Raw genomic sequence first — 26847 nt, forward strand, 5'->3', positions numbered from 1 at the left:
AAAAAATAATTGTCATAATCCTTCCAAACATAGATTTGGTAAATAACAAAAAATAAAAATAAAAATAAAATTAATGAAATATATTCTATCTAATACTTACCAAAATTTAATACCTAACAACATTTACTAAATTCTTTATTATTTTTCATTTTTTAAAATAATTTTTATTTAAAATAAATGCTTTTAATTACTTTAGTTTGGAATAAGATTTTATTTTTCAATTTTTATTTTTATTTTCTAAAAAAAATATTTCCTTTTTTTTCTTGAAAACATATATATATATAATTTTCTAAAAACAGTTTTTATTTCTTATTTTTCTTTTCTTGAAAACACTTTTTTTTTTTAAAGTAAAAACTAATTTAAAAATAAAATAATTTTTTTGAATTTTTGTTTAATTATGAGTTTTCACGGTTTTTTTTAAAATAAAATCAATATAACTCCAATTTTCCTAAACCATAAATAACCCCTTTTTTGACTTATAAACATGCAAATATGCAAACATACTTCAACTTATAAATATGAAGATAAGGAAATACCCTTTTAGACTTATAAATATGTAAATAGGGAAATAAATATACTATAAAATACATTGCTAGGAATCTAGGATTTCTCCATTCCCTTACCCTGAATTGTGTAGGTGCATGCAAAATTACTTTAGACCTCTAGATCCTATACAACGGAAGCAAAGAAAAACACATATTTTTACAATTCTAAGATCAAAAGGAAAGCCATTAGAGAACTTTACCTTTGATTTGGATGTTCCCAAATTAATTCCACTTGGAGAACATGAAGAACAATGAATTTGGAAGTCTCGTACACACCTTTTGATGACTTGAACCACACCTCTTGATGACTCGAACCACGATCTTGACACTCCAAAGTGTGAACTTTGGAACGGATGATCTCTTAGCTCTCACTATCTCTCTCTTTCTCTAGAGGTGGAAAACAAAATCTCTCTAAAAGTTATGGAAACCTTAACTTCTATGGGGGTATTTATGGGGTTTCCTTACTAGGCTTAAATGATTTGAGTCCACCAAGGTTTGGGTCACTTAATCTAACCCAAAATGGGTCATAATTGATTAATTAACCACATATGATTATCTAATTAATCAATTAGTCAAATCTAAAGAACTTGTTTATTATCTCTTATACAATCTTGCATAATTACCAAAACATCCTTATGCATAAGAATGAACCAAAAGTCAATTCAACCTTCATAAACCGTGCCATTATGGTATATGAGCTTAGAGTGGAACCATTATGGTATATGAGCTTAGAGTGGAACCATTAAGACCCATAGGAGTATTGCGTCCCTCAAAAACTAATTATGAAGTTGATTCAACATTCCACTAAAGAGAATCAATTGGACTCTAGTATCTTACATAAATAACAACGAGATGAAGCTCGAGGTCCGTGACCAGTAATCCATTGTATGCAGACTCCCCATGAACTGGTGTTCGTAATCTAATAAGATAATGCTATCACCTATCAAGATTATCTCTCTAATCATTGAGTTATAGATCCCACTTATTATGTGATTAATTGACATATTTTAGCTTTAATGAACATACGTTAAATTTCCAATAAAGGAAATGTTATGACCATAGTCTTCTAGATCACATGTCCTTTGGATCACCCAATGGAACACACTATCTCGATCCATGAAATATCATGGTGCATTTATTAAGAATACTTTTTGCCACCAGTCTACATCAACAGTTACCCAATCCATAAGGATATATGACCATTTTAGGGTTTCACCCATAGGTCAAAGCCTCATGTTAACTTTGACACGAGCTCAATATCCTTTCAAGGTTGCGAGTTCATGCAGTATAATAACTTGGTGAATTATGACAATTGATAGTCTTGTGTCATGATTCACCGTAGGTCCTGTCCAATGTGGATCACATGCATTAGTACACTCACCATGGGAAAACCATTCCGAAAACCAAGACAAGCTATCCCTCAAATTATGAGGTAATGTACTATAGTTGCAGATGGATAACCGAAATCCATGGACCAATTGTGGATAACTCATCACTCTACAAGGAACCTATGACTTGGATCTTCTGTACAATTCCTAATGCACCTAAGTCATGTACAATGTAAGTGATATAGGGTGTGTATGTTCAAATAACCAATTAATACAAATAAGATATTTAAGAGAAACCAAGAAACATAAATAAATAAATTTATAAATGAATTTTAATATGTTACATCACGTCATACTTTCCATGACTTAATTCCAACAGATGATACCATGTTTCCTAAATACTTAAGCCTATAAGATTTAGATTCACAATATATATCATGCTCTTTTAACATATAAAATATCATGATATGAGATCATAAGAGATAATTTAAAATAATTTAATAAAATATTATAATATATTTTTAATTAATCAAATAAACTATTTTGATATAAATATATATACACGTTAGTTCATCACATAAAGATAAAAAAAAATTCAAATATAATAAAAATTAAGGTTAATTTCATTCACATCCTCTTAGGTTTCAATTAAATACATCTAATTCCATAGGTTTGAAATTTCATCAAATACCTTCCCCATCCTTTTCATTTCTTATTTTCACTTTCCTCCCCTCTCACTCAAAATAAGGAAGGTGTATGATAAAATTTCAAACATATGAGGGTTAGATATATTTAGCCAAAACCTCAGGGGAGATTTTTAATTTTTTCATTATTTTATATAAAAGAATATATATATATATATATATATTACAAAAGATTCAAAAAATTTTCATTATATCTATATTTCATTTATTTATTTTCATACTTTTTTCTTCAAAACCCTATTACCCAAATGTAGTAAGTTTATTGACAAGAAGATGTTAAAATTAGGAATGACTACTCATGTTGGTGGGTTGTGTTTGTGTTGTGCTAAAATCTAGACATTCATCTAAATATGTTAATTCAAATATGAGACAAATAATAATTGGGTTAAAAATATAAACCTAAATACGACATAATCATTGAACAAGTAACATGTCGTGTACTGATCTATGCCTATTTAACTCGTTTAATAGTTAGATTTTGTTTAATAATTAGGTCTATTTAAGTCTTGTACTATCTATGTGATTAATTTCTCAACTTGACATGTATATGTGTGGACCCCGTATTTTGCTCGATGTGTTCTCACTTGATGGCGAAAACTCGCTTTTTTAATTTTGTTTGGTGAAAATTTGATTTTTAGAAAAAGATTTGGAGGCGCCACTTATTTTTGTTTTATTTTTAAAAGGAAAAACAAAATAAGAAAGAAAAACCCTAAGTGTGATTCCTGAAGGAAAAAACAGGTCTGTGAAAAACTGAGTCTGGGCCCGGGGGTCAGGTTACTCATTGAGAAGGTACGGTGGTGAGTCGTAGTACCCCTCTAATCCCGTATACGTACGACCTCTACTAAACGAATTGAGGAAATTATGACAATTAATTAATTAATTATGGATACTAAGAAAAATAATTAATATACAAGTCATGGTAAAAATTAATATGTACAAAAACAATGATGAAATCTAATTACAAAAATACACAAAATAAATAATAAGAGAATTATGCAAAATTATTTATTGAATTAAATAAATAAAAGATATTAAAATTTTTTTAAAAAGAAATTTCAAAGGATTTTATTAAAAATGATTTTGAATTAATGATTTTCATTTATTTACATATAAAAAAGAATCAATTTCATTTGTATTCAATTTTCAAAAAAGCTATTTACATTTATTGTACCAAAAGAATTTATTACAAAATTTCAACTTGGGCACAAAAATTATTTTTACTTACTTTTACTAGAAAATAATGAATTTTTATAATTTTATTTACAAAAGTATTTAGATTCATTTTCATTTAAAAGAGTGATTTTTATAAATTATTTAAAACGACATAACTTTATTTGCAAAAGAAATTTTAATTAAAAAAAAAAAACAAAGATTTAAATTCTCTATTTCTGAAAAACACTTTTAACCCCATTTTAATTAAGGAAAAAGAATTCATTTGAAAAAAATATTTTTAGACAATTTTATTAAAAATTAATTTTTGGAACAACATTATTTACAAAACAATTTTTGGACATTTTTTATTAAACAAAGAAATTTTTGAACAATGTCATTAAAAACAATTTTTCAAATTCTATTAAAAACATTTTTTTTGGATTTTTCTAAATGCATTTTTCTGAATTTTTATAAATAATAAAAAAAAACTTTCTTTTATTAAAAAGAATATTTTAAAATTAGTATTTTATTAGAACATATTTACTGAATTCTTCCTCTCATTTAAACAAAATTCTAATTTGTTCGATGTTCAATTCTGTACACATTCAGTAAATATATACGAACAAATATTTACAATAACTAATTAAAATAAAATCAAATAAAAGTGGGAAATAAAATATGTACCCAAATAAACTTACAACAAGCTCCATGTGTCATCAATTCGTACTCAGCCAACAAGATTGCAAAATGAGTCCATGCAAAAAATAAAAATAGCACAAATATAAATATCCAGAGATGTATAAAATCTCAAACAAATATTCAAACCCAAATTCTAATTTCAAATTAGTCCCATAAATTTCCTTAATTAAAATGAGCCCAAATTATTATAGTGTCTTAACCCAGAACATCCAAATTAATAACAAAAAATACAAATACAATCAATTAAACCTAAAATTGGATAAATTAAAACAAATTCTACTAGACCTAAATTTAATATATCATAATCTAAGCCTAGTTTAATATACACCACAATTGTCCAATGTCCAAATTAAACAATTCAAATTGGCCAAGCCCATATCAAATATTCAAATAATTCAACAAATCCCACCCACATTATGAGCCCCAAAATTCACATCAATTAACAAACCCACATAAAAAAAATACATAGTCAACATAAATAATATTTCAAGCCCAATCCAATAAGCTCAAACAAATAACAACTTAACAATAGGCTCAAGTTCAAATAAACAATATGCAATTGATATAATCTAAATATCCCCAAATTAATCACCAAATACAATATACACACAACCCCAAATTAAAAAATTTCAAATTAATTCACTAACAATAAATTAAATCAAATTACGTATTAATCTATCAATAACAAATTAACCCTCAAATTTCATATTAATTTAATAATCCAAATTTCACAAACAACAATTACTATTAAAATAAAATAAAATAACAACAATAACAGTAACAATAATAATAATAACAATAGCAACAACAACAATAATAATAATAATAATAATAAATGAGTGATATGGGGAAGTGAGAAAATGAGAGAAAAAATGGAGGAGGTTGTCGGTGGCGACTGGTGGGGGGCTTGCTAGCGGTAGTGGGAGATTGACGGGTTTGTGAAAATAATAATAATAATAATAATAATAAAGAAAATAAAAATAAAGTGAAAAGAAAAAAAAATGGAAAATGAGAGGAAGAAGATGAGATGAAAGATGGGAAGGAAGGATTCCGTGCCTCTAGAAGTCGGGTACGATGGAGGCCTCTAGAAGTCGGGTACGATGGAGGAAGAGAAAGAAAGAAAAAAAGAAAAAAGAAAAAAGAAAAATGGGGTTGTGAGGAGGAGAAAAAAAATTGAAGCCCCCAAATGGCGCCCGCCGTGTTTGACCGAAGAAGGAGGCTGGAGAAAAAAATGAAAAAGAATAATGAAGAGTGGAGAGGGGGGCTTTTGGACGTGGGAGAGCAGGGGGTAGGTGAGGGCAGGTGGAGGAAGAGAAGAGAGAGGAAAGAGGAGAGAGGAGAGACAAGAAAGAAAAAAAAAAATAATATATATATATATATATATAATATAATATAATAATAACAAATAAAATAAATAAATAAAAATTAAAAATAAAATAAAAAATATTTTACAAAATAATGAAAGCAAAAAATTAAAGGGTGAATGGACCTAAAATAGTACAAAAATCGGGATTTAAAATTGAGTTCAAAATTAATGTAAAAATAAAATTGGAACAAATTTTAGGCTCTACAGTATGACTTAAATTATCTATTTATTAAAAATTAAACTTTAAATGAGTAAAATATGGGTTAAATAGATTAGAGTTGTACTTAGGTTAATCAAACAAGATTATTAAATAGATCAATTTGGAGCCAAATTTTTGTTACGTAGATTCACCCTAAAACAATCCAATTTATTAATGCTATGTTTGGTTCCGAAAAGCAATAGGGAAAAAGTTTGAATTAATATTTAAAAATAATTTATTAAAAAATTTATATATTTTTAAATGATTTAATCTATATATAAAAGAGTTAAATCAGTGAAAAAATTTGAAGTAATATTTAAAAATAAATTATTAATTTTAAATCTATATTTTATTTTCCTCACATTTTTTTTTATTTTACATTTCCTCTTTATTCTCTTTCCATCGCATTTTCCATCGCATTTTCCATCAAAATTTTCCCCAACCAAACATAAGCTAAATGGATTATGTGGGTATGAACTTGACCTAAATATGGTACATATACACAACAGAACCCGGGCCCTTGATCGAATTTAACGCGGTTAAGGAACTGCCTGTGCCTGCCGACATACATTGGACTAGAGAGAAGAAGCTATAATTAAGTCAATATTGTCAATATTGAACTATGTAGTCTCATTTATTTCCTTTCTATCAATATTAGTCTTAGTCCTTCTGATTCATCTCATCCTCTCTCTCTCTCTCTCTCTCTCTCTCAGAGTACCGTTTCTTCCTTACTTTTCTTTGTGGTCAGTAGTTAAAGAAAAAAAGCTTCAGCTGCTTTGCAGAAATGGAGAAAGATGTTGTCAAGAAGGTGAGTGGATGGATCAAGGGTGAGGTGAAATATTACACTTGCTTCTATAAGGTGGTCTTATTCATCACAGGTATTTCCCAGCTAGAAATTTAATTTTTTATTATTACATAAATCAAGTCCTGGGAGTTCATTAATTTGAAATTTTTCTAAAATTTTCTTTCAGCTGCGGTTTACTGCCACAATGTTGTGAATTATAACGTACTAGGTGTCTTGGTGACATACTTCACTCTTAATTTGAAGAAAGACACCATCTGCAGATCAGCACTACTTGTGAATGTGCGGGAGGGGCTACAAATACTGGTGAAAGCGGGGGCCTATTACATAAGGTCTGATTTCAGAAAGATCATTATCTCCTCAACTGCTGCCTACATTCCGGTAAGTTTCTTCTGGTGGAGGAGTGAAGTCAAACGCATAGATTTTGTAGGAAAAAGTAGAATCTTCTTGTTATTGCAAACATTTATTGCTTAATTACAATATGACATTCTAAATTCTTTAATTTAATCTATGATTAACTAATCAGTTTTTTTAATTTCAAATTATTTTTAAAAATTATAAGATTTATTAAAGAATTTAAAATATTAATCATGTCTATTATTTTTTTATGATCATTATATATATATATATATATATATATATATATATATTGAGTTTTAAATTAGTTTTTAAAATTATTAAACTTATTGATAAATTCAATATAAGGTCTCACTTGATTTGAAATTAATTTTCTCTAATGAAAAAAATGGGAAGACCAATTCTCTATTTCACTTTGTTTTACAAATTGTTTCTAAACAACAACAACTCAATAATGGTATAAATTTTTTAAAAACAATTTTGTTTTTAAAATCACATGTCCAAATAAGTTTTTATTATTTAGAAAAAAAAAAAAAACACTCCCAAGGATTTTTTTTAAATGAAAATAAAAAAATGATTTCAATTATGTACATTATGAGTTTTTTTTTAATAAAAATAAAAATAAAAAAGTTTATTTTAAATCATATGTATAAATATTATTGATAATTTGGTTATTTATTTTTCTCATTTTCATTCCTAATTTTACTAAACATTGAAATGAAACAAATTATCGGTCTAGCCTTACATTCTTATATAAATCCAAACATAAAAATTAAAATTACCAAATCCATTCTTATTCTCTCTTGAATAGGAACAGAAACAAAATATTCATTTCTATTCATCATTCCTGTAACAAACAAGCCCTTAGTGTTTTCCTTTTTGTTTAGTGAGCTTGTCCTTCCTTATTTTCTTCTTCCATCTATATCGGTGTTAGGGTAATGGATTTGAAACCCTAGGAATTGAACATGATTGTTTCAAATATAAGAGAAATCATACAGTTTTAATTGGAGAAAATAGATATTAGATTACCCATTCATTCTGTTGGAAACAGTCCCATTACTATCCATTTCTTTTATCTCTTATAGTGTCTAGTTTTGTCAAGAATGTCGCTTTGTAATTTTGTTTTGATAATTTATTCTTAAAAGAACTCGAAAATTGTTGCTACAGGGTCTTGTGATGTTTTACCTATCAGCCTCAAACCGAATTCCAAACACCAGTTTTGGACTATACATGTTTCTTTCTGTTCTAATAGCAGTTGGTAAAGCTGGAGGTGTGTCTTTCTTAAAAACATATCTTTTGGAAATAGCTGGCCCTGAAAACATATCAGGTATCAAGTGGCGAACAAGTATATGGTTGTCCCTATCTGGGCTCTTGCTTCTGTTTCCCACTCCCTTAAATTTCGATGAACCTTGGTCAAGAATGTTTTTGAATTCAATGTATATGGTAGGAGCTGCTTCCTTCTTGTCCTTCTGTGGCAGCTTATTCTCCCATCAGAGACATCATCCCGACACAAAAACTGAGAGCACCGAAAGGCATCGCAAGTACCCTGATACTTCTGATGAGTATCACCTAAAAAATGATCATCAAACTCTTCCTCCTGATCAGCCCTTCAACAACGATGGTAATCAACTGCCCGAATCATCACCGACTGCTGGTGCAGAAGCACAACAGAAAAGCCCATCACTTTGTTCTGTGAAGCAAGAAAATGTAGGAAAGCTTCTTTTAAGAATGATTCCTATGTGGAGTGCTTTTATCGTGTTTGGTCTGGTAATGTCAACTGCAGACACTTTCTTTAGTGTGCAACATAACAACATGGACCATCAAATCGATATTACTTATTTCCTTTTAGCTAAGGGCGGGTTAAAGGTAGTTAGTGCCTGTCTGTGTAAGTTCCTGGTTTCAAGAAGGATCTCTAGAAGCGAACAAAATCTTGCTCTCAAAATGATAATTTGTCTTGGAATGACGTTTTCTGTATTATGCCCTAGTTTTGCATGGCAAGTTGAAGTTCAGAGATTGAAAATAGTTCACGAAAGGGGATTACATGGCGTGTTAGAAGGCACAAAAGTGCCCATGAGTGACTCGAGGCTAGCTCCCCAATTCTGCCTGTGGGGACTTGCGGAAGGGCTTGCTACAAGTGGGCTGGACAAGTTCTTCAGTTATCATGTTTCCAAATCTATGGAGGACTACGGATCAGAGGTATTCAATACAATTCCTATTGGGATCGGTAGCTTCCTCAGCGTAGTTTGTGTTTCAGCAGGCAAAGGGTGGTTTGGCAACACCTTAAACCAGAGTCGTTTGGACAATTATTACCGGATGATAACAGTCCTGGCTTGGATAAACCTATGTTGGTTCTTCTTCATATCAACATTTTACTCAACAAAGAAGGAGGTGGTGGAGGAGGAGGCGGATGAGGGTATACGGCTACAAGAAATCATAGTGGAAGTTGGTTAATTTAGAACTTTCATAGCTGCTTCAATCCATTTTTATGGATATCTCTCGAAGAGAGTGGTCAATACTTAATGAGCTTGACAAATTATTTTTTAATTCTTTTGTGACAACATGGTTAATGTTGAATATCTTCATTTTTTTATTATAAATATTAGAGTACATTGATGAAATAGTAGATAACTATTTGTCACAAGATGCTTCAAATGACCCTCTCATGGGGGTTATATAGAGGGCAGGAAGCTTGTGCAGACTCCTGGAGCCATCTACACTAAGCCATTGGTAGGAAGAGTGTGGAAGGTTCTAGAGATGTCCACACATCTCTATACTATGGTAGAAGGTATGAGAGGAGTCCAAGGTTTTCTAGAAAATTCTAGGGATCTCTTATATATTATTGTACCTAGGCTTGTACATAGAATTGTGTTGGATATTCTAGATTATTCTTGATTTGTAAGGAATCCTCTAAGGTTCCAGAAACTTCCTAAGGTGCCTATAAATAAGTGAGACCTTCATTTGACCAAGGCATCACCCAAACCACTTCCTAACCAAGCAAGTGAGTTCCAAAGCACTTGTAAAGCTTCCTTTGATCAATAAAACTCTCATTCTTTAAGTGTTACATACTACACCCTCTAAAGCTTCTAAGTCAGGTACATCTTCACCTAGCAAGTTAAGCATCGAGAGTAAGGTTGACTTAGCAAGGTCAAGTGTCTTGACTTTTCTAGTGCCGCATAAGCATAGGACAAAAACTAAGTTCGTGACATACTACTCTTATGTTATACACTATATATATCATTACAATCGAGTAGGGTAAATGATTCTCTCGTTTGAGACCTATGTTGTATTTTTTGTTAAGAATATTATTATTATTAATAATTTATTTTTTGGGGGAATAGTAAGTTCATCGATTTTTCTCTCCTATGATAGTTTATTGGAATTTTATCTTAAATTGTATTCAAAACTTAGCATAGTCTGTTAATATTTTAGGAAATATATAGAGATGGGAAAAAAAATGGAAGGAAAAGTTTTTGGTTGAGCCAAGGAGGTCTAAGTCCTATCAACCTAACCAACTCAGGATTTTGCAAAAAATACAACAATTTGAGAAATGTTGTAAAACAAAGTGAGAAAAGAAGAAAACAAGAAAGAGAGAATAGAATGCACAGGAAAACTCTATAGAATTTCATTAGGGGTCCTTCCATTTTATAAGGAGTTACACAAGATATTTATGGATGATCATCCACAAGTTACTATAGTGGTATAAAATCTCATATTTTATAATATGAGTCTTGGATAATCGTAAAAATATGTCTCATTAAAACCCTACTAGGAAAAACATTATGGGAAAAATCCTAGTGAAGGAAAAAAAGTATAATATTCTTATAATTCTTTAAGTTGCTCTTGGTATGTTAAGACTATTTCGTTAAAAACCTTGCTAGTAAAACCCAGTAAAACAAAACCTGGACGAAGGAAAAAAGAGTATAGTACACTAATACCCTTTTACGAGCATACTCCCCCTCATGTCGATATCCTTGAGTTGACGTATTCCAATCTTGTGTATTAACTTCTTGAATGTTGAGGTTGACAATAGTTGTGTGAATAAATATGCTAGATTATCACTTAAGCGCATTTGTTGCACATCAATTTCACCACTCTTCTGGAGTTCATGTGTACAAAAGAATTTTGGTGAAATGTGTTTAGTTCTATCTTCTTTAATGTAACTCCCTATTATTTGTGCAATGCATGCAACATTATTTTCAAATAATGTTGTTAGGTCACCTTTGATAGAGGAGAGTTCACATGATTCCCGAATATACTGGATCATAGATCTTAACCATATACATTCACGACTTGCTTCATGAATTGCTAGTATTTCTAAATGATTTGATGATGTGACTACCATTATTTGTTTGATATATCTTGATCCATGAAATATTAATACCGTTGTAATTAAACACATACCCTATTTGTGACCTACCTTTATATGGATCAAAAATATATCCTGCATCTACATATCCAAGCAATTGTTACTTTGATTCCCTTGAGTAAAACAGACTCATATCAGTAGTTCTGCAAAGATAACACAATATATGTTTGATACCATTCCAATGTCTTCGAGTTGGAGCGGAACTGTATCTTGTTAATAAATTGACAGAAAAAGCAATGTCGGAACGTATACAATTGGCAAGATACATAAGTGCACCAATAGTACTAAGATATGGTACTTCAGGACCAAGTAATTCTTCATCTTTTTTGCAATGACAAAATGAGTCCTTTTTCTCATCAAGTAATTGAACAACCATTGGAGAACTTAAAAAATGTGATTTATCCATATAAGGATTGTTGTAACTTAATTGAGTACATGTTATGAGGCTTTGTACAATTTGCTTTAGGTAATTTAAATCATTTAGGGATTTTCATGTATATATTATTATTATCTATGGACCCGTATAAATATGTTATAATAACATCCATGAGACACATATCTAGTTCTTCTGAGATTGCTAAACTAATTAAGAAATGAAATGTGATTGTGCCCATGACGGTAGAGTATGTTTCCTCGTAGTCAATACTAAGTCTCTAAGAGAAACCTTGTGCTACTAATGATACTTTATATCTTATGATCTCATTATTCTTATAGTGTTTTCGTACAAATACGCATTTGTACTCAACAGACTTTACATCTTCAGGTGTTTGGACTACAGGTCCAAAAACTTCTCGTTTTGTTAATGAGTTTAACTCTGCTTGCATAACTTCTTTCTATTTTGGCCAATTATTTCTATGTTGACATTCTTCCACATTTCGTTGTTCAGGATTTTCATCATTTCTTATGATATTGGAGGCCACTTGATAAGCGAAAATATTGTTAATAATAATATTATTTCGATCCCATTTTTCTCCCGTATATACATAACTTACTAAGATCTCATAATTTTCAAGTACCTGTATCTCTTCAGGGGCTTCTTGTTCAATATGTGTTTTAGGTGTCAGTTTGCATGGATTTTTTGTGATGCTGCATTGTATTTTCCTAGGGAATAAGATATGTATCCAGCAGCTGTCATGGGAGATCAGTACTAACTCAGTTCCAGAAGGTTGTCAATGTTACCGATTTTGAACTTCAATATTCAGCTCAACATAGTTTTAGGATGTCACATTAGGCAATCTGGAAGTTTCATTCATCTAGTTCAGATGTGTAAGTTCTGACATTCAGCTTGGCAAATTTTGGAATGATAATCGGATCCAGGATGGCATGGCACTCTGTTTGAGCAGGAAGAGTTTTGGAGTTTGGGGTTGGTGGACAAGATGTGTCGCTGAAAAGAGATTGATGCCTACTATTGAGCTTCTCAATCACTTGGTTTAGAAATTATAGTTTTAGGTCACAGGAAAATGAGAAAAAAAAAAAAGTGCAATGCACCCAAGGTCCACCACAAAAACATATGAAGGAAAGAAAAGGAAAAAAAGAAAAAACACCCAAAGATATAAACAAGGCTCCTAATTGTAACTTTTCAAAAGTCATCATCTCAATCAATTTAGAGGGCCGACTTAGCAAAAGATACAAACAAAAAAATCTGAAAAGAATTGATCTACTACTCTAAATCATGACTCCAATTCCCTTAAATTTGTCAAAGTTTTTGCAACTAATTAGATTTACTAGTCCTACAAAAAAAAGATGAACAGTGACCTAGAAGATTCTACTTTCTGCAACATATCAACTGAATGTTAAAGCCTTATATACTCCCTTCTTCCAGCTTATAAGAAATTTGCAAAGTAGATTCACTCGGGTTATATTTCTGACTTTCATTAAAATCATTCCAATAGAAAATAAGACGTCAATCAAATGAAATACGATTCAGATAATTTCAATCCCTCCTCCAATCATTCCATAACAAGCAATTCAAAATCCCTATTCCAAATTTATCTCATCACAGCAGAGAAAATTTTAACAGTAAAATAAGCAAATCATTACATTCATTTCGGTTATAGAACTTACCATGAAACAGATGAAGCCACCAAAATTCAGTTTGGAAGTTGAAATCGGCGGGGTGGCTCCGAAATCCCAGAAAGAAGTGGAAGCAATTTTCCTGGAAAACAGAGGTTGATTTAGTTCAACAATTTGGCATCCAAACACCATAGAACTCCAAAAGCCAATAGAGACTCGTTTTTCCAAACGCATTCTTTGCATAGAACTCGAGTATTGCGAATTTAATCATTCTTTTTTCTCATCAGTTTTTTCTATCCCCCCAAACACCCTCCTTTGAAAAATTATCCCTCGTCCCAAATTCCACAGAGTTGACTATGAGGAAGAACTGCCAAGCAGAATTACCTGCAATAGATTGACGGGTTGTTGAGATTGGGACCGTTGGGTTGAGTTGAACCAACCCAATATATTTTTTTCCATTATGTCTTATATGTTTACATCAACTTAATTATTTTAAGTAAATCAAGCTCCTGGTTATCAGCAAAGATCAGATATTCAGCTTAATTATGTTAGGCAACTCAAGTTGCTGATTCATTGGCAAGGATTTCACTTTAGTCATAACTAATATATTGCACAAAAGAAGTACCTGTTTTATATAATGAGAGTTCTAATGGAGTGCTTTCTTTTCCTTTTGGTTTTTCATCTTTTATACCTTAGCATGCTTTGGGTTTAGGTTACATAGATGACCAGTTCGACAACATATATGTGTTTTAGGTGTCAGTTTGCATGGATTTTTTGTGATGCTGCATTGTATTTTCCTAGGAAATAAGATATGTATCCAGCAGCTGTCATGGGAGATCAGTACTAACTCAATTCTGGAAGGTTGTCAATGTTGCCGATTTTGAACTTCAATATTCAGCTCAACATAGTTTTAGGATGTCACATTAGGCAATCTGGAAGTTTCATTCATCTAGTTCAGATGTGTAAGTTCTGACATTCAGCTTGGCAAATTTTGGAATGGTAATCGGATCCAGGATGGCATGGCACTCTGTTTGAGCAGGAAGAGTTTTGGAGTTTGGGGTTGGTGGACAAGATGTGTCGCTGAAAAGAGATTGATGCCTACTATTGAGCTTCTCAATCACTTGGTTTAGAAATTATAGTTTTAGGTCACAGGAAAATGAAAAAAAAAAGAAGTGCAATGCACCCAAGGTCCACCACAAAAACATATAAAAAAAAGAAAAAAAAGAAAAAAAGAAAAAACACCCAAAGATATAAACAAGGCTCCTAATTGTAACTTTTTAAAAGTCATTATCTCAATCAATTTAGAGGGCCAATTTAGCAAAAGATATAAACAAAAAAATCTGAAAAGAATTGATCTACTACTCTAAATCATGACTCCAATTCCCTCAAATTTGTCAAAGTTTTTGCAACTAATTAGATTTACTAGTCCTACAAAAAAAAGATGAACAGTGACCTAGAAGATTCTACTTTCTGCAACATATCAACCGAATGTTAAAGCCTTATATACTCCCTTCTTCCAGCTTTTAAGAAATTTGAAAGGTAGATTCACTCAGGTTATATTGCTGACTGTCATTAAAATCATTCCAATAGAGAATAAGACATCAATCAAATGAAATACGATTCAGATAATTTCAATCCCTCCTCCAATCATTCCATAACAAGCAATTCAAAATCCCTATTCCAAATTTATCTCATCACAGCAGAGAAAATTTTAACAGTAAAATAAGCAAATCATTACATTCATTTCGGTTATATAACTTACCATGAAACAGATGAAGCCACCAAAATCCAGTTTGGAAGTTGAAATCGGCGTAGCTCCGAAATCCCAGAAAGAAGTGGAAGCAATTTTCCTGGAAAACAGAGGTTGATTTAGTTCAACAATTTAGCATCCAAACACCGTAGAACTCCAAAAGCCAATAGAGACTCGTTTTTCCAAACGCATTCTTTGCATAGAACTCGAATATTGCGAATTTAATCATTCTTTTTTCTCATCAGTTTTTTCTATCTCCCCAAACACCCTCCTTTGAAAAATTATCCCTCGTCCCAAATACCAGAGAGTTGACTATAAGGAAGAACGGATTTTTTATAAGAGCACCGCAGTTTTAAAAAATAATTTCTAAATTATCAGAGTATAAAAAATAATTCTAAATCTATCGAAGCTTTATCCAAATAACTTGTAAGTGAAAATCGTCGATATGATTTCCCACTTCTCACCTTTGTATAGTTTTTTTTTTTAATTCCAGAGTAAAAGAAAAAAATAATAGATTATTTATCTTATATTAAATTTAGTAAATAAAATTAATGAATTTTATAATATATATTTATAATAATTGTATTATTGTATAAATAAAATAAAGAATAAAAATTGGATTTTTGAAGGTTTTTATTTTATTTTATTGGAAATCGTCTGTTCAAAAGACGATTTCTCACTTAGTTTTTTTTTTTTTTTTAAGTGAGAATTTCTCACACTTGGTTTTTTTTTTTTTTTAAAGTAAGAATTTTTTACACACACATATATATATATATATATATTGTGGAAATCGTCTCTTTAAGAGACAATTTCTCACTTTGTTTTTTTTTTAAATCTATTTATTGAAGAGATCATTTCTCACCTTTTTTGAAAATCTTCTCTTAAAGAGACGATTTTTCACTTACAAGTTATTTTCTCTTTCTTATTTGGACAAAATTACAGTAGATTTAGAATTATTCTTCTTACTACAATAATTTAAAAATTATTGTACTTTTATAAAAAAATCTAAGGAAGAACTGCTAAACAGAATTACCCACAGTAAATAGACGGGTTGTTGAGGTTGGGACCATTGGGTTGAGTTGAACCCACCTGTAATGGCTTTTTCAAATTCATTTTTTGTAAATTTATACCAAAATTTAATATTAAATAACATATTATTTTGAGATAATAACAAAAAAAGTAAATAAAATAATTCATAATATAATTAAATTTAACATTTTTTATTTTACAATTATTTGAAAAAACATAAACAAAATATTCAGGTTATAAATATTATAAAATATCAAATGGGTTGGTTGACATTAAACTAGGATTACCCAAAATATTGATGTTCCGTAGAGTTTTATAGTTATTAAAATCCTTCCAAACATCAATTCCATAAATAAATAAAAAATAAAAATAAAAATAAAAATAAAAATAAAAATAAAAATAAGAATAAAAATAGTGACATATGTTCTATCTAATACTTACCAAAATTTAATATTTATCAACATTTAATAAATTCTTTATTATTTTTCATTTTTTAAAATAATTTTTATTTAAAATAAAAATTTTAAATTACTTTAGTTTGGAATACGTTTTTTAGTTTCCATTTTTTTTCTAAAAACAATTTTTATTTCCTATTTTTTTCATGAAAACATATTTTTTTAAAAAATATTTTTTATTTTTATTTTCTAAAATGGATGTTTATTTCCTATTTTTCCTTTCTTGAAAACACATTTTTTTTAATTAAAAACTATTTAAAAAAAAACAAAATTTGTGAATTCATGTTTAGCTTTGAGTTTTCACTTTTCACTACATATTGGTTTTATAAAAGATTTTATAAAAGACATTAATATGTCTTTTTATTATTTTTAAAATTTTAGGCGGGATTCTACCCGCCCAGACCAACCGACTTTGGCACAACGGTAATAAAAGTTTCTTGACCTTTCTCACAATGGGAGTCATTCTCTCTATCTACATTGGAGACAATCTCAAGAATTTCTTGTTACTTTCTTTCATCGCTTTTCGGATTTCTCTCTTCCACTGATTTTCTCTACTCTATTTCTTTTCAAAGATGACCCAGTGATTGAATTTTGATGGCTTTTTAGACCCAATGATTGAATCTTGATTTTTTTTCTCTTTCAAAGGAATGGTTCGTGACAAGTTAACAATGGAGTTGATCGCGGATAAAAAATCTCGTTTTAGAACTTTCCGAAATAGAGAAAAGGGTCTGAAGAAAAAGCTTGATGAGTTGTTTACTGTTAAAGCATGCATGATGGTCAATGGTCCTGATGGCGATGGCCCCAGTTCTTCTCAGTCTGAATTTTGGCCAGAAAATCCCAGTGAAGTTGAATGTATTATTGAGAAATATATGAAAGAGGTAGGAAGATTGGGGAAAGAGGGCATTGAATTTATCGGATGTTCTTGGTTCTTGAAATCAGGAAGAAGACGGCAGCCCTTGAGCCGCAAAAGTTGCAGGAAGAAATTGCCAACACGAAGGGGCGGACTTTGGAGGGTGGAGTAGATGAGTTTTCATACGCAGAACTGATGGAAATTATTGGTAAATTATGTAAGAAGCTTGAAGAAGTGGAGAATATAATTGATTTCAAGTAGGGAGAAACTAATTCGATGAATGAGCCTACTGTGCACTGGTCTCATATGCAGGGTTTGTCTGCAATTCAGCCACTTGATATCCATGTGCCCATGCAAGGCATCTTAGAATATGATTTGGGGTTTTTAGATCAAGGCATTGGAGAGGTAGAATATGGTTTGGGGTTTTCAGATAAAGGTACTGGAACTGTGGAATATGATCTGAATTTTCATTTTATCCTCTAATGCTTGCTTTGGTTCCCAAGAGAACGCTGGACTGCATATTTTGATGATATCCATGGCACCCTAAAACTATGTTGAGCTGAATATTGAAGTTCAAGATCAGCAACATCGACATCTAACCTTTGGGAACTGGGTTAGTACTGACCTCTCATGACAGCTGCTGGAGAATAATAAAAAATTCACTATTATGGAAATCAAATCCTACTTCCTCTTTGCTAAATGCCAAAAGGTATCCTAATTGTTTTTTGAGCTTTAATCCTAACACCCCTCACATACAATAACTCTAGATTAAATAGATTGAATTAAATTTGAGTTGGCTCGGCACCCCATGTATGTCCTTTAGCCCTGAATTGGTCAAGAAAAGCCATCACACATTGTCTCACTGAGTAATCATAAGATGATGTCTTTACCCATATGTTCTAATAGGAATAAAATATTGTGATTGTTGTGATTTCTTACATGATTATCTACCATTCTGAATTGACTAACAACCAACTTCATCTTTTTGGTATGGGTCAATTTGAAGGTCTTATGGAATGGGTCAAGCCTGGAAATTGGAAACCCTAGCCCAAGTTGCAGGATAAGGATGAGAAAGACAAGTCAATGTGAAAATGGAAACTGGGTTTTTCCTGAATCGCTTATCAAAAAAGAAAGTGACCGCCGATTTCATGTTGAATTGGAGCATTTCTTAAAGTGGGGGTATTCAGAAGATGCAAAGTCTATGGGAATAATCACTTAGTGTGGTGTTCAAGAAATTAAGTGACAGCATATTTGTTTCTTGAACCCTAACTTTACATGGAAAGGTTTATTTTGGTGTTGGAATTGGGCTTTTTTTTTTTTTTTTTTTTGGTGGAAAACTGGGTTTTCATTTTTAAAATTTCCATAATTCTAAGTTTACTTTTAGATTTTGAAAATTTTTAAGTCTTAAAAAGAGTTTAAAGAAAATAAGATAATTTTTGTACTTTTTATTTAAGAGTTTTTTTATTTTATATAAAATATTATTTTTAAAAATAAGAAATAAAAATATATCTAGATAGTTAATGTTTTTTTTTAAATTGTTCATCTCATATTGTAATTTTAAGTATTTGTGTCTTAAATTTAAAAGAATGAGTTATTTTTACAAGAAAAGAATGAGATCATTTTTGTTCAAATATAGTAAAAAAAATGATGGAGGATTAGTTAGATTTTCAAAATGGGGTTTTCAATTACCTTTTTAATTGAATAACCCATAAATATATAAGGAAAATTAATTAACTAAAATGTTCGAATTAGAAAGCTATGTTTTATCAAAGCAAGAAAAAAAAATAAAAATACTTCATACATTCGTATGAGAAAGAATATTACCTAAAATGTTCGAATTGAAAAGCTATACCTTTTTGTTAATTTGGTGGAAATATTAATGAAAAATGGACAATTGATTTGTTTTATCAAAGCAAGAAAAAAAAAAGCACTTCATTTTATACATTTTTACGAGAAAGAAAAATTAGTGAACTAAAATTGTCAAATTGAAAAGATATACCATTTGCTAATTTGGTGAAAATATAAATGAAAAATAGACAATTGATTCATTTTATCAAACAAAAAAAAAAACACACATAATTTCATACATTTTCATGAGAAAGAAAAATGAGTCAACTAAAATGGTTGAATTAGAAAGCTACACCATTTGCTAATTGATTCGGTATATCAAAGCAAGAAAAAAAACACTTCACACATTTTCTTGATTTTCTCATCTACCCTTTTGATAATATGGCAAATTATTTCATAAGCTCATTTAATATATATCACATTTTTTTCACATATTAAAAAAAAAAATACAAATGTTGGTTTTGACTTAAATTTTGGCTTGGAAGTTAATTTGGTTATATGAAAAATATTAAAATATTTTTGAAACAAGAAAATTTTCATATTTAACATGAATTAATTGAATGAATCATGGATTCATGACATTATTAAGTTATTAACTAAAAATTGCAATAATTGAGAAATTCTTGGATAGTTTGTTTGAAGTCACATTTCAAGACTTCTAGGGTTTAAGATTTTCTTGGAATTTGAGTGATTTCTTTACCCTCAAGCTATGCCATGACCATATTTGCTTGATTCAATAAATTTAAAACAAATGAAGGAAATAAAAAGATTATAAAAGGCCCATTAAAATTGGACCAATACTAAATTAATTGCATACCCTGTTTGAATATTGTGCTATTATACTATTTTATATGAACAAGAGGAAATGACAATTATGAACATGGATGTAAATAAAATAAAAAGCATATTTTAATATAATTTTAGTATTTTTAATCATGTTTATTATTTACATAATTGTTTTACTATTTTTCTCGCTACATTTCCAAATTGGTATCCAGTGAAAAGAGAATCAATTACATGCGTTTAGTCTTGTTGCTTCATACCTAATTTGTGTCTCATTATTTTATATTTTAGTTTCTTATTTGTATCTTCAATCTTATTTACTTATACTTATTTCATTAAATGTACCTTCATCATATATATTTATACTCTTATCTAATCACTTAAATTTTATCATATGTTTTCAATGATCAAAATTATGCATTTAGAAGGTACTAGATTGGTACTTACGAATTTTCATTATTTTTAAAGCAAAAGGTAAATTGATGTTTGGTAAGACGAAACAAATCAAAAAAAGAATATACCAAAGACAAGGGACTAAAGCATGATTCCAATTCCAAAAGGGTTGAAAGATTTAATCATGTTTGTTATAATTCACATAGCCATTTTACTATTTTTCTCACTACATTATAGAATTGGTATCTAGTGAAAAGAAAATTGATCATAACATGTATTGGTCTCGTTGCTTTGTACCTAATTTGTATTTCATTATTTAATACCTCGGTCTTTTTTTTTTTGTACTTCAATCTCATTTATTAATTTATACTTCATTAAATGTATCTTGATCTCATATATTTGTTCTCCCGTCCAATAATCTAAATTTTATAATATATATCTTCAATGATGAACTTTCAACGATTGAAATTATGTGTTCATAAGGTTTTTAGAGCAAAAGGTAAATTCATATTTGGTATGTATGATGTGCAAACATGTTTCATAAAGCCGAAAAAAAAAAAAAAAGATTATGCCAAAGACATGGGACTAAAGCATGATTCCCAAAAGGTTTAAAGTTGGAACTTGTTAGATCAATCAACTAGGGCTGTACTATGTAAGACCCACCAAAGCAACCCCACTTTGCAAAGCAACCATGTGATAACTGATAAGTGAGAACTCCTTCGTTAATAATAAAATAAAGACACCAATTCAAATAAATAAATAAATAAAATAAATAATACATAGAGGTAATGCATTAGAAGAATGGAGGATGTATCCATGGATCAAGAAAGGCAACCCAACCAGCCAATAGTCAAAATACCTAGTCCATTCCTCCATTTTTGGCCTTCAATAAACCCTAGATTCTCATGTACTGAAATCTCTCACTCCACCCTGTTGAGGCCTCGTATCCTCCGCGATCCACGTAGTTGCCCCATGGACGAACATACGATCTCAACTTATATAAATTCCTGATTCAGTTGTTCCTGCAAAAAGGCGTCCGGACAGGGTGTCCGGACACACCCTCCGATGGTTTTGTCAGCCATGGAAAGAGAGATAAAAGCAGATGACACAGTTGGCCTTTTACTAGGTATTGAGAAGCTTACCTTCCTCTTTGTGCGAAGGTTCATATATATAGCATTTAGGAATTCTCTCTCCTCCATAAATGATGGAAGGCTTTTTGGTTTACCATGATGCCACTAGGTGGTGGCAGGGACATCCTCATCCTATGAACGGCTGTCAGAGATCGTGGGAAGTGACTTGCTGTCACTTCTGTCTTTTCACTCTACAGGCATCGGAATATGATTTGTGAAAGGATGTCAGAATGACGTAGTGAGGCATGCTTGGTTTGGCCAGTGATCCGGATGATTATGTCCGGGTGGAATATGAAAGGTCGCCGGATAAGTAATGGCGGTGGTTCGGATAGGAAGGTGCGCCACGTATACTCTTGGGGAGGTCCGGATGTGGATATTCCGGGTAGGATCACGTGCCACGTATCGTCAGGGAATGTGTGCCACGTGTCATCAGGGATGGGTCCCTACACACCCCGCACCTTTTTTTTATTTTTTATTTTTTTTATTTATGATTATTTTTAGTCTAATTGTCTGTAAAATAACAATAATCCATTAAAAAGCAAATACATAAATAACATTAGAAATCATTTTTTTCCTCTTCTGTATCTTACTTTACTGAAATTAGAAACTACCCATATTTTTTTTATTAAAAAAAAAACCTGTCTTGACTGAAGTTTCTAAAAATAACAACCATGTATATATTATTAATTCTATTTTTTAAAAAAGGAAAAGGAAAGTTTCTAAATAGAAAAAGTGAAGCTTCTCAGATATATCATATGTTTGATTTTAGGCGTTTTACGCGCGTATTGTTGGTGCCATTACTGGCGAAAATGATAAGAAGAAGATCAAGGGAACTGTTGTGTTGATGAAGAAGAAAGTGTTGGCTTTTAATGACTTCAATGCATCGGTTCTGGACCGGGTTCATGAACTGTTGGGACAGCGAGTCTCTCTGCAGCTCGTCAGTGCTGTTCATGGTGATCCTGGTGAGTGTTTTTTTTTTTTCATGTTTTTGATGATGGGGTTATTGAAGTTAGAGGAGGAGAATGATACCGTTTTGTGAGGGGTGAGATGGGTTTTGAATTTTGATGATGGGAGTTGGAAAAAGATGTGTTTTTTGGAAGAGATCAAGAGGGGTTATTCTCAGAAATTGAGTCAATGAGTTTCTTGACATCTTCCATTCAACTGGGCACTTTTCTAAGTGCTTTTGTTTTTTGTGTTTTGTTTTGTGCTTTTGTTTTCTACTTCTTTCTCTTGTTTATATTTCTTTTCATCATCCACTATACATGCCCACCTAACTCAATATGAAATTCCCATGCAGCTGCCTTTTTTTTTCTTTTTTTTTTTAAGCCACTAGATCTTGGGTGATTTTTTAGTCTTAGATCTTGGGTTAGATTTCCCCAGATTTCACAAAAGTTGAAACTGAAATTCATAAAAACTTTGAGGATGGCTCCTGTTGGAGTTAAAGAGTAAGAATTGCCATAAACAAAGGAGATGAATTGTTGTGAAATATTTCTCAAAATTTCATCATCAAATACCTGCCAAAACAGCCACAGTTTCTGAAATTTCATGCAGCAAAGCCACTACTGCTTGTAGCAAGTCCAAGCTCAAATATAAAAGCCTTTTCAACCTAGTGATTTTTGAGAATAACATGTATGTAAAAATGCAGTGACCATCTGTTAGTGATGATATTGAACTTGTGTGCCTTTTGTAGCAAATGGGTTACAGGGGAAACTTGGGAAACCAGCATACTTGGAAGACTGGATTACCACAATCACTTCTTTGACCGCTGGCGAATCTGCATTCAAGGTTACGTTCGACTGGGATGACCAGATTGGAGAGCCAGGGGCATTCATAATTAGAAACAATCACCACAGTGAGTTTTACCTCAGGACTCTCACTCTTGAAGATGTTCCTGGGTGTGGCAGAATTCACTTTCTTTGTAATTCCTGGGTCTACCCTGCTGAGCACTACAAAACTGACCGTGTTTTCTTCACTAATCAGGTAAGACTAATTTGCTTGATACTAGGAGAGTCTGCTGTGGCATTGTGGCTCATTGAGCTTAGGCAAGGAGAATTGTCTGCTCAAGGAATGTGTTTATTTTATCTGCTGCAGACATATCTTCCAAGTGAAACACCAGGGCCACTACGCAAGTACAGAGAAGGTGAACTGGTGAATCTGAGGGGAGATGGAACCGGAGAGCTTAAGGAATGGGATCGAGTGTATGACTATGCTTACTATAATGATTTAGGGAATCGAGACAGGGATCTCAAATACGCCCGCCCTGTGCTGGGAGGATCTGCAGAGTATCCTTATCCCAGGAGGGGAAGAACTGGTAGACCACCATCTGAAAAAGGTAGATATTTGATACACAAATTCATATTGTTTTCTCATGCTTTTATCATAAAAGGATGAATATGATTGATTTCTGCTCTTCTTTTAATTAACAGATCCCAACACCGAGAGCAGATTGCCACTTCTGATGAGCTTAAACATATATGTTCCAAGAGATGAACGATTTAGTCACCTCAAGATGTCAGACTTCCTGGCTTATGCCCTGAAATCCATAGTTCAATTCCTTCTCCCTGAGTTTGAGGCTCTATGTGACAGCACCCCCAATGAGTTTGACAGCTTCCAAGATGTATTAGACCTCTACGAAGGAGGAATCAAGGTCCCAGAGGGCACTTGACAAAATTAAGGACAACATCCCTCTTGAGATGCTCAAGGAACTTGTTCGTACTGATGGGGAACATCTCTTCAAGTTCCCAATGCCCCAAGTCATCAAAGGTACTGCATACATCTAACATCTTGCAATCTTTCAAGCCAGATTTATATATTTATTTTTCACATAATTGATGACGTTTTTATCATGCTGGAGCAGAGGATAAGTCTGCATGGAGGACTGATGAAGAATTTGCTAGTTGTCATCCGTCTACTCCAAGTAAACTACAGCTTCCTTTCAAATATTTTTAAATGCCCTGTTTGTTTTCTTAGAAAATGGAATTTGGAAAGGCTTCCAGACTTTGTTTTCTTTCCCTCCATCTACTGTTCTTGCTCTTTTCTGATAATTATTGGCTCTTTCTACTTTGTTTGCAGGAGTTTCCTCCAAAAAGCAAGCTGGATCCTGAAGTTTATGGCAACCAAAACAGTTCAATAACCAAAGAACACATAGAGAATCACCTAGATGGCCTTACTATAAACAAGGTAACGCTCTTAGGTTCCCTTCTTTCAGACTAAATTTTTCAACGTCCACATGCTAATTTTTTGTATTGGAACACAAACCATAGTAACTGAAAATGGTGCTTTGTGCCAGGCAATGAAGAAGAAGAGGCTATTCATATTAGATCACCATGATGTTTTCATGCCATACCTGAGGAGGATAAACACAACTTCCACGAAAACTTATGCCTCAAGGACTCTCCTCTTCCTGAAAGACGACAGAACTTTGAAGCCCCTGGCGATTGAATTGAGCCTACCACATCCTAATGGCATGGTTCAAAGTCGCGGTATCGGTCACTGACTCGGAGGGTCTCGAGGCGTATCGGTCTAGTATCAGGCGATACGTAAAATAAGCTAATTAGAAAATTCAAAAAAATATATAAAAATATTATGTAAATCATCAGAAAAATATATACAATTAAATAAGCTCAAAAAAATTAATAAAATAAAATTATTTCACATTTAACATTATTTAAATAGTTATAAAAGTATCTGCTCAAAGTTATTTATGATAATGCTAATAAAAGAAAGTTATTTTATTTCAAATATAATAACATTTTTACTAACAACACATACAATACAACAATCAATTCCATGTGGAATGACGAGGGGGTTCAAAATCATCATCATCAGTCCTACGACGAGCATACAAATTGGGGTGGCAATTCCCGTAGTGAGGATATGATTGAAAGAGTTGTTCATAACTCGAATATGGTGGGTGAGATGATTGGCTTGATTATCCATAATCAGGAAAATATGGTCTTGAAGGCTGTTCGGGATCAACACCAGCTTGATAGTATCCAAAACCTCAATAAGCAATGCTACTGTTGCTAGAAGATTGATCATATCCATATGAGTCACTAGCTTATGTTCCAGTATTTGAATATCCATCTAGATGCATCATTGGAAATTGATTAAAATCATTTCTATTAAAAGTACTGGAAGAGCTATCACGGTCTCTAAAGTTGTGATATGATCTATCGTCTACCCCTCTGAAATACGACATTGATCCTATACCCAAATTTTGTAAGTGCTCATCAATACGGTGATGATTTGATCTATGATAATCATGCCCACTAGAATAATCATCGCTGGGAAATGTAGTTAGTCTTTCCAAATGCTTTTGTTGTTCCCATATCCTTGGTCGATATCCATGATCTGTATCTTGTGTGGCATAGTAATTTTCACCTCCTTGTGCCCATGACAGGCTAGGATCTACTTGACTAACATAATCGCCCCCAGTGCTACCATCTCCTCCAGTACCCTCACTAGTGCCACCAACTCCTCTATTGCCCCCACTAGCGCCACCACCCTGCCTACTACCCCTATTGTCACCATCATCACTACTAGAACTTGAAGAAATTGTTCTAGAAGCCTTACCTTTACGACAGGAATCAACATCTCTTTCTCTATCTTCTTCATTAGTGGGAAGACCTTTATCCAACCAATCCAAATTATCAGATGATAAAATAGGCTCCTCTCCTTCTCGTATCCACTCATCTAATATATCATCATCATTAAAGATATGATTCAAATCAATTGGATTGTATAAATCTTCATTGCTTCGCTCTTGCATCAAATTCTTAACTCGAAATCGCATATTGTAGTGCACATAAACTAACTTATGCAACTTTTTTATTGCCAAACGGTTGCGCAACTTTGTGTATCAATGACCATGTGCTCCAATTTCTTTCACAACCTGATGAAGAACAAGTTTGGCTTAAAATTTTAACAGTAATCTTTTGTAGATGTGGACCTTCGTCGCCATAGTGGTTCTACCATTAAGCTATAATAAAGAAAATGCATACTTATTAATCATTATGATATATTTAACAAAAAATGATGATAATTTCTTATTTGCAATAGACATAAATGTATTGAGT

The 26847-nt window shown here is 31.7% G+C and overlaps 1 protein-coding gene, 1 long non-coding RNA gene and 1 pseudogene across 2 annotated transcripts; 2 read left to right on the top strand and 1 right to left on the bottom strand.

Moving 5' to 3' along the window:
* The first annotated feature begins 6620 nt into the window (after positions 1 to 6620).
* LOC117915716 (protein NRT1/ PTR FAMILY 5.4-like) lies at positions 6621 to 9775 on the top strand. Its single transcript, XM_034831367.1, has 3 exons — positions 6621 to 6871; positions 6965 to 7176; positions 8320 to 9775. Exons 1-3 carry the CDS (start codon positions 6778 to 6780, stop codon positions 9601 to 9603), a joined length of 1590 nt encoding a protein of 529 aa, XP_034687258.1. The 5' UTR covers positions 6621 to 6777; the 3' UTR covers positions 9604 to 9775.
* Positions 9776 to 13421: 3646 nt separating this feature from the next.
* On the bottom strand, positions 13422 to 15624 carry LOC117915717. The gene is made up of 2 exons (XR_004651438.1): positions 15294 to 15624; positions 13422 to 13673 (listed from the first exon to the last, which is right to left on the bottom strand). It is a non-coding gene; the product is annotated as an uncharacterized LOC117915717 (long non-coding RNA).
* Positions 15625 to 17433: 1809 nt separating this feature from the next.
* LOC117917098 lies at positions 17434 to 25265 on the top strand (annotated as a pseudogene).
* The last annotated feature ends 1582 nt before the right edge of the window (positions 25266 to 26847 follow it).

Source organism: Vitis riparia, chromosome 6 (assembly GCF_004353265.1).
Source record: "Vitis riparia cultivar Riparia Gloire de Montpellier isolate 1030 chromosome 6, EGFV_Vit.rip_1.0, whole genome shotgun sequence".
NCBI lineage: Eukaryota > Viridiplantae > Streptophyta > Magnoliopsida > Vitales > Vitaceae > Vitis > Vitis riparia.

Bases quoted from the DNA above. Each gene is read 5' to 3' on its own strand.
- LOC117915716 (XM_034831367.1), top strand. From the start codon at position 6,778: ATGGAGAAAGATGTTGTCAAGAAGGTGAGTGGATGGATCAAGGGTGAG. The intron at 6,872-6,964 runs GTATTTCCCAGC...ATTTTCTTTCAG, and splicing joins GGTGGTCTTATTCATCACAG to CTGCGGTTTACTGCCACAAT. The intron at 7,177-8,319 runs GTAAGTTTCTTC...TTGTTGCTACAG, and splicing joins CAACTGCTGCCTACATTCCG to GGTCTTGTGATGTTTTACCT.